This window comes from Alnus glutinosa, chromosome 2, assembly GCF_958979055.1.
Source record: "Alnus glutinosa chromosome 2, dhAlnGlut1.1, whole genome shotgun sequence".
Taxonomy (NCBI): domain Eukaryota; kingdom Viridiplantae; phylum Streptophyta; class Magnoliopsida; order Fagales; family Betulaceae; genus Alnus; species Alnus glutinosa.
In genome coordinates this window covers 11,804,462-11,813,574 of record NC_084887.1, presented here as the reverse complement: position 1 = coordinate 11,813,574, position 9,113 = coordinate 11,804,462, and the positions used below count along the sequence as shown (strand labels likewise).

Here is a 9,113-nt window from a genome sequence, read left to right as displayed (position 1 = left end):
CCCTATTTCTATCTAAGCTCAATAAGAACGACTTGACAACTAGACTTGAAACATTTAATAGTTTTCTCAATAAGAAACACTCAATAAGCGATTTTACTTCGGTGTTTCTATAATTTTTAGAGTTTTCTCTAAGATTTATTGAAGGGTTGTAAGTAGGGGTAACAATTCATGTTCGCATGTAGGGTTCCGGCCGTGTCGAAGCATGAGTATAAGATTATATATATAGATTAACCCTAAGTTGACTCATTTAATTAAATGAGTTAGATTTCTCAATCCTAACACCCTAAATTTGTATTGGGTTCGTGTCCAATTTTCGAGTAGTGCACAAAATTGTCAGCCCTAAATGTCGCGTGTTGGATTCGATTCGTGTCGAGCATGTGTATAATACTATATAGATCAACTCTAACTCGATCCATTTAATTAAAAAAGTTAGACCTCTCAACTTTAATCTGCTAATTTCGTGTTAAGTTTCGCGAGCCGTATAAAAAATTACTAATCATAATAGTGATCGAGTTACAGTGTTTGTAGATTCAGCTTTCTACAATGCCACGCTCCATCATCATTCCATTCTAGCTTCGATCTTAGATTCTTAGTATTAGTACTCATTTCTATTCCTAGTATTCCTAGGTAGTTGCAAATTAAGTCTTCCCTCGTTCAGACAACGGTTACTCAATCTATTACAAGTGCCATAGTTTGCAATATTCTAGCATTGACTTTGAGAGAAGAATCACATCGTGAGAGTGAGGTAGTATTGGGATTCGAATCGGCCTCCGTCAGACTCGATCAATTGTCTGCCACAATCTTGATGTCAACTTATTATACAATCACTCTGATTCATTTCCTGGAAGAGCACTCTCAATGTATTATTTATATACAATTTTAAATCAGAATAGATAATAAAAATGTTAAAAAGATATTCTATCGACTTATATATTTTAACACTAAAATAGATTTTTCTTAATTTCAAAAGTTTTCCAACTTTACTAGTAAAGTTATATTATTCACTTATCTATTTTTTTATTTTTTATTTTTTATTCTTTATCTCTACTTTTTCTGCTTCATTTTTTTTTTTTTTTTTTTTTTTTTTTTTTTTTTTTTTCTTCTTCTTTTATAGTGGAGATATAAGGAAAAGTGTGTGAAATAGTAGAGTTATCAAGTGGGACCCACGTGAAAAAAATACTATAATAACAAAAATTAATGAAAAATAATAAAAAAAATAATATAGAGTTAAGAATAAATAATTGGATGTATGGTGTATTTGAAAACTCATTAATTATTTTTCTTAGTTATTCTAGATCAAAATATACATAAACTATTGTGAGTGTTCGTACATTTGAAAAGTTCTGCATACGCAATCCTCTTTTTGTTATTACTTCTTAATTAAGGAATGCAAGAACTTTGAACAAGTCCATATATATATATTTATGGTGATGACGGAGAAGGGACTGTGATATTGACCTCAGTCAGGTCGACTTGAATCAACATATATATATATATATATATATATATATATATACGCGGTATTCTTCCTCCCCAGTATCTACCTGACAGCTGGGTTAATATATTTATGGTGATGACGGAGAAGGGACTGTGATATTGACCTAAGTCAGGTTGACTTGAATCAACATATATATATATATATATATACACGCGGTATTCTTCCTCCCCAGTATCTACCTGACAGCTGGGTTAATATATATTTGGCTTGAATCCAATGTGTATATGCTTCTGAGTCTAAAGCCAATGTATGCTTCTGAGTCTGTTAACCTGTCTAAAATGCCCAAAAGAGCAGGAGGATTGTATGCAAATGCAGTCCGCTATTTCAGTATCTTTTTGTTGATCATCTTGGTATTTAGTTCATCAAATGGCATGTCAAACGCACTGGATGATGCTTTGGAGAAACGCCAACCTGACTGCGCGCTCAGCTTCGGTGCTGTTGTAGATTACACCTCCCTTGCCGGAAAAAAGGAGAAAGTAGCAATGGAGATGGCGCTTAAGGATTTTTATGGCCGGAGGACCAGTCTCCGGCATTACCTGACTCTACATGTGAGAAACTCTCGAGGAGACCCCATCCGAGCAGCCTCTTCTGGTGAGAACTACTTTTCCTTGTCTTAATTGCTTCTTAATTCAACAAGCATTTTTTCCACAAGTATCTATCGGGTCTACTGGTCTAGAGAGGGATAAGTAAGTCCTATTAAACTATTTTACAACAAAAAGGACAAAAGGGAAAAAAATTATCACCCAACAGTTCAATATATGAATTCTCTGGTGCTAATTGATCTAGATCAACAATAATTTTACGTAAATATCTAAGACCAATTATACCATGCATGTGTGTCATTTAAAAACACAATACATATATGAATAATTATCTCAAGATCTTGATATTTTTATGATCAATATGCTTGGCTAACTACCATTAGTGATGTTGACCGAGGTGTGGATTAATACAAATAAATAAATAAATAAAAATCAATCCTTATAAATAGCCTAAATTATAAATCGCTCCATGCGGTATACAAATAATTTAGATGTCATTAGGGTATGCCAAAATAATAATTTAGTTCCAGCACTCAAAACACTTGATAGATTCTGTTAATGTTCATGTCAGTACTATAAAATGATGACATGTGTCACTCTTAGTAGAAAAAAAAGGAAAAAAAATACAAAATTAATTATGTGATTTACTTGATTTACAATTAATTCTATGGCTTACCAAAATAAACTCAGAGGTTCCTGCTAATAAGATGGCGACAAGTTTCGCTATTAATTAATAAATACAAATAAAATAAACAAAAAATATTATTTTTTTTTTTTTTTTTTTTTTTTTTTTTTTTTTTTTTTTTAATAAAAGAAAAAAGAAAAATATAAAGAAGGAAAAAGGTGGCTACCGGTTGGGCAACAATCCTTTTGGGGGTCGCCTGCGAGCCAATTTTTTTTATTCTTTTTATTTTTTTTTTCAAATAGTAGTTTTTTAATTAATTTTTTGTTTTTTTCTTTTAAGAGGACAATGGTATTATTGGGAAAAAATGGTCTTTTTAGAACATGTTGATTGTTTGATAGGTCACTTTAGCACACTTATAAATTCAAGAGACTATTTTAAAATCAATTGTTAGTTCATAGGGCTTTTTTATATTTAACCTATTTCTTTTTTAAAGTGATTGGACATGTACTAGCTAGGGTGAGAGTTCCATTCATGAAATGAGAATTCTCAATCTTATTAGTATTAGTTGACTTTGGTCCCACTGATGCATGTATTGATGTCTGATGAGTTAGGCCAGATTATGGCTCAGTCGAATTTGAGGAAGTGCCTACAGTTCCCATAGTCTAAGCCCTCTTATACGCTCCTAGCTAGCACAGTTAAAATAGTTATAGTTAATTTTTCCATCTACCTTTTTTTCTCACAAAAAAAATGAATAAATAATAATTGCTTTGCTAACTGTAATCGGTCACATAGGCACGTCAACACAATAATCATCACATATATTGCATTAACATGTAACCTCATTGGTAACCTTTTGTAATTACAGTCCGACAGACTATAAACCGGATAGGAGATTGAAGTAAATGTCTATCTGTGGATATCGCTAGAGTATCGTAAGAGCACTCCCAATTGCTTATGTATTTCTCAATCTAGAATGATTAACCAAAACTCACTTTATATAGTTTAGCTAATGGGTTTTAAAAGACACCATACATCTGATTATCTATTCTTAACTCTATATTCTTTCTTTATTTTTTTTTGTTACTTTTTTATTAACAAGTGAAAAGGTAGAAGGCGAAAGAAAAAATAATAAAATAATTATAAATTTGTGAACAGTACATGTACCTCCACATGTAAAGTTGCACTGTTCACAAATGGAGGCTAAATCTATTATAGCTTTTGAATAGATAAGCCAATGGAAAACTTTTTGGCACTTTCTTTATCTATTTTAGCTAAAAGTAAATTTTACATAATTTACTGTAAGTGCAAGGTCCGTTGCACTGAATCTTCGATCAACCGCACATGCATGAATTAAGGATTCCACAAGATTCTCAGCCAAATTAAAGTCAAGAGATCGAAGCAACGAATTCAAAAAGGACAGCCTTAAATGAGGGTGACCCGAGATGATTGAAGTGTGAACATGGAAATTTTGCCCCTGAAAACAATTAGATTCTATAGTTTACTTGACTGAACGCCAATTTCCTATTATAAAATTTGGATTCTACGATCGGACGGTTCGGAAATGTGAACACTTTTGTTTTCTTTTCCACCATCATCGTCTTCATTAGAAACTTAGAATGGTCTATTTCCTCGGTCCTTTTAACAAACTTGTCTAATTTATATATATATTTTTGAACGAATCAGGATATTCTTTTTTGATAAAAACTGACCAAATTAGGGTCTAGGGAGAATTTGCTCCCGAAGTAAAATAGGAAGGATATGACTAAGAATATCCTCTAACCAGACTTGAGATCGCCTGTTTTGCAAGAGCATGATGAGCAGATTGCACAAGATAATTTTTTAATGTGGAAAATCCAAATTAACAAGAAAATTAAACAACAGGCCATGATCAGCTTAATTTGACTTTCATACGATCGATAACAAGTACAAAACTTACAAAGCTCTCATACGACATTCTTATTGAACGAACGACACAAAAATCATAACCTTAATTTGACTTTCATTGTTAAATTATAAATTAAATAACACTGACTAATAAAAAAAAATTAAATACTAATTAATAACCAAATTAAGAAAACCAAGACAAAACTTTTAAGACTGGCCGGATTATTTATTTTTCGTTCAGCATCAAGTAGATTGTTGTTATTGGATTGTGGACTGAAAATTTTGATTGCGCGCAGCTAAGAAGCTCATCAAGAAGCATCATGCAAGGGCAATTATAGGGTTCAAAACATGGCAGGAGGCAATCTTAGTTGCTCAGCTTGGCAATGAATACCAAGTCCCTATAGTATCATTGGCAAATAAAGCCCCGCCACTGTGCGCCTCTTGCCAATGGCCATTCCTGGTTAGCGCAGCTCGCAACCTAGACGCTCAGATGAAAGCTGTGGCGGCTATAATTCAGAGTTGGCAATGGCGGAAAGTCAACATCATCTATGAAGACTTCAACCCAGCTATCAGTGGCATCACTCCCAACATCATTAGGTCTATAAAAGCAGTGAACGCGGAGATTAACGAACTTTTTCCCCTCTCTCCTTTTTCTGCGTACCCTTCTATATCAGAAAAGTTGGAGAACCTGAAAAATGGACAATGCAGAGTTTTCATTGTTCACACTTCCATTACATTAGCCACTAAAATCTTCAAGGAAGCGAGTGAGATGGGAATGATGGGGAAAGACTTTGTTTGGATCACCACCAATGATATTACTAGTCAGATAGATTCGCTTAATGCATCATCCATCTCCTCGATGGAAGGTGTCTTGGGAGTCAAGAGCTACTTTTCCACCTCCAATAAACGCTTAAATGGTTTCCAATCTAGATTTCGGGTTATGTTTCGTTTGCAACATCCTGATGGGCCACTTCCGGAACCAGGAACTTCTACCTTGCAGGCCTATGATGCTGCATGGGCAGTGGCTCTTGCATTAGAGGGAAATCCAGATTGGAAAAGCAGTAGGAATGGTTGTGTGGATAAAATGAATGGTGAAGAGTTGTTCGAACACATATTGAAAAGCAATTTTGAGGGCTTGACTGGTGCATTCAATTTTAGTAGTGAGCGGAAATTGGCTCCAGTTCACATTTTTCGCTTAGTTAATGTGGTCGGAAAGAGCTACAGGAAGCTTGGATACTGGACGGAGGGATTGGGCTTCTCAGAGAGCATCCATAAGCGGAGCAATTACAGCAAGTCGATGAACATTCTAGGACAAGTGTTTTGGCCAGGCGGCCCCTGGTCAGTGCCAAAAGGATGGGCGATACCAACTAGTCATGCCTACCGACTGAAAATAGGAGTACCTGAGGGGAGCACATTTAAAGAATTTGTGAATGTAGCATATGATCGTCCTGGTGGAAATGCAATCATCAGTGGATTTTCCATCGAAGTCTTCAATGCCACATTAGCGTTTCTACCATATCCCTTGCCATATGATTTTATACCATTGAAAGGCACCTATGATTCTTTGGTGGAACAAATTCATGCTCAGGTGAAATACTATTTATCTACTGCATACTTTCTGTACTTCATACCCATTTAGACGTACAGTACTATACACTTGTTCTAGCTTAACCGCGCATGTGTTGAATCCATGCATACACCTACAACATAGAACTTTATAACACAATACTGTTGTGAAAGCAACTTAATTAACTTTGCTCCAGATTTACATAAATGAACCTATTTGATCTCATTTAGGATTACACCTTATGATTACACGCATCATTTGACCCTAAGGGGCTGGCTCGAGTGGTTAGTCACTTAGCTGTAGTGCCTTATGAAGTATTAGATATAAGGTTCGATTCCCTTGAGTGCAAATATTTTTTTGGGACCACGTTTGCGAGCGAAAGCCAGGACTTTACGCAACCCGTATAGAGGTGGCACTTTGCATGGTGTTCCGGGGAAAAAAAAAAGAGAGGCTTGATTGGCATGCTGGGGTAACTTTTTACAAGTTGAACACCTTTATGTCTTTTTAAGTTGACTCAACTGAATTTTTTTCTTGTGTCTGTGAAGAATATTGATGCAGTTGTTGGAGATACAGCCATAGTTTCCCATCGTTGTGAACATGCAGAATTTTCGCAACCATATGCTGAGTCTGGTCTCCAGATGCTGATATATATAAAACTTAAAAAATCAGATAGAGCTTGGTTGTTCCAGAAGCCATTCACCATCTATCTGTGGGCCTTCACAGGGGTCATTAATGTTTATAATGGATTTGTGGTGTGGTTGATAGAGCGGAATCACCACCCGGATTTCAGAGGCAGTATATGGAACCAAATTGGAACCATGCTTTCCTTATCCTTCACAACACTCTTCTCACTAAGGGGTAACCATATTTATCTTCCGTCTTTGTTTGTCTTAATTAATTACTTAAATTAAGCCATTAAAGTACAAAGATACTAATAAAGATACTTTTGTAGGGCCTTTTTTTTAAAACTATGGAGGTTAGAATATTGATTAAATAATTAAATTTTTTATTTTTTATAAATTTTTAAAATAAATGATGAATTAACGGGGACGTGGCAGTTTAAGATACTTTGAAGTAATTGAAACCTACTAAGCAAGGATATCAACAGTACTAGTATCTGTGTGACACAGGGAGGAAGTGTCAAGTACAATGAATCAAAATAACATTAAACTACATTAGAGAATCCATAAATAGAATCTTGTTGTCCAAGCTATGGAATGCTCTCACGTATGTTATGTGTTTACTTGTAGGAGAGAAATTACACAGCAATCTGTCACGGATGGCAATGGCAGTATGGCTATTTGTTGCGTTAGTCCTCACACAAAGTTTCACTGCCAGTCTAACAACACTGCTTACCGTTCAAAGACTTGATCCAATAAACGTCGACATCAAGACACTTATAAAGAGTGGAGCCAAAGTTGGGTGCGATGCGAATTCCTTTGTTGTGCATTATTTGGGGTCGGTCGTAGGCTTTGATCCCAAAAACATAGTGGAAGTCCATGCAGAAGATGATTATCCAGAGGCTCTTAAAAAGGGAGAGATAAAAGCAGCCTTTCTTGAGGTCCCATATGTTAAAATGTATCTCGCCAAATATTGTGAAGGTTTCACCACTTCGGGACCAACACTCAAAGTTGGAGGCTTCGGATTTGTGAGTGTTCAATGAGCCATTCACCGCTTTGAATTAATCCTTCATCTTCCTTTTCTAATTAAATTGTGTTTTTGGAAATACATATTTGTGTGGGCTTCAAGAATATACTCATGTCTCAGGCTTTCGCGAGGAATTCTCAGTATCTACCTGATATTTCCAAAGCAGTTCTTAAAGTGTCTGAAACTGGAAAATTGCAAAAGCTTGAGCATTCTTTAACCTCATCCCTCAAGTGCTCCGGATCCACCGCTCAGCCTGATGATACTCATGATAGTCTTGGACTGAATAGTTTCTGGGGCCTCTTTGTCATCACTGGAGGAACATCCACCATTTCTCTCTTCATATTCATCTTTCATCATGTTCGCCACAGATGGTATCAACCTTCTAGCGAAGGACAACAACATCATAACCCTGCCAACGATGAGTTACTGATGTTTGGTCCTGAAATTCAGAACCGAAATCAATCATATTTGTAACAAAGAAGTGAGTTAACATCACACGTTATAGCCACTTATATCATTTAGTTCAATGCTAAAACTCTGGGTCCTCCAGATTTAGGGAGTAATTAATTGTTTCTATTAGGATTTTTTTCTGCTTCTAGAATTGAATACGGGATTGAAGTAATATATATTGTAATAGAAATGATAGATGGATATGATGTTTATGTAAAACCCCTAATATTATATAGGGTTAAAAGCACTACTTATACTTATATATATATATATATATATATATATATATATATATATATATATATATATATATATATATATTTTGTTGCTTTTAGTTTTTGTTTATGAAATAGAGAATATGATGTGATCATTCGTGTCTTGAGTTCAAATTATTTTCATAACAAAAAAGAACTCTTCTATCTTCACTCAAACTGTCATGGCTTGCAAAAGGTATAAATTTGGTCGATCATCAACAAATGGTAAAAATATTAATTAATGTATATTTAATTATAAAACTTCAAAATAGAATCAAGAAGGTACTAGAAGGGAAACCAAATGTAATCAGAGTACATGCAGCAAATATCTTTTCTTTTATTCTTATTTATTATTATTATTATTATTATTATTATTATTATTATTATTATTATCTTTTAATTCTTATTATTTTTTAAAGAAAAAAACGGTGTCATGGAATAGGATCTAAACTAGTAAAATCACCAGATTTTACTAGTCAAATAGCTAAATATTGGGACCTCTCCCATTTAGTAGTAGCCTTGTGTATTCGATTTCCTTGTGTGTCTGACGATTCAATATCGTCTAGGTTAAGTAGATATATCGCTGTTATTGGAAGGTAGACTCACAATTTTGATTGCAACAATGACCTTCATTGAGAAAGAGAGA

The 9,113-nt window shown here is 34.6% G+C and overlaps 1 protein-coding gene across 1 annotated transcript; it reads left to right on the top strand.

The window, feature by feature from the left end:
• The first annotated feature begins 1,715 nt into the window (after positions 1–1,715).
• LOC133861751 (glutamate receptor 2.8-like) lies at positions 1,716–8,455 on the top strand. The gene is made up of 3 exons (XM_062297549.1): positions 1,716–2,089; positions 7,367–7,764; positions 7,884–8,455. Exons 1-3 carry the CDS (start codon positions 1,723–1,725, stop codon positions 8,235–8,237), a joined length of 1,119 nt encoding a protein of 372 aa, XP_062153533.1. The 5' UTR covers positions 1,716–1,722; the 3' UTR covers positions 8,238–8,455.
• Positions 8,456–9,113: the final 658 nt, after the last annotated feature.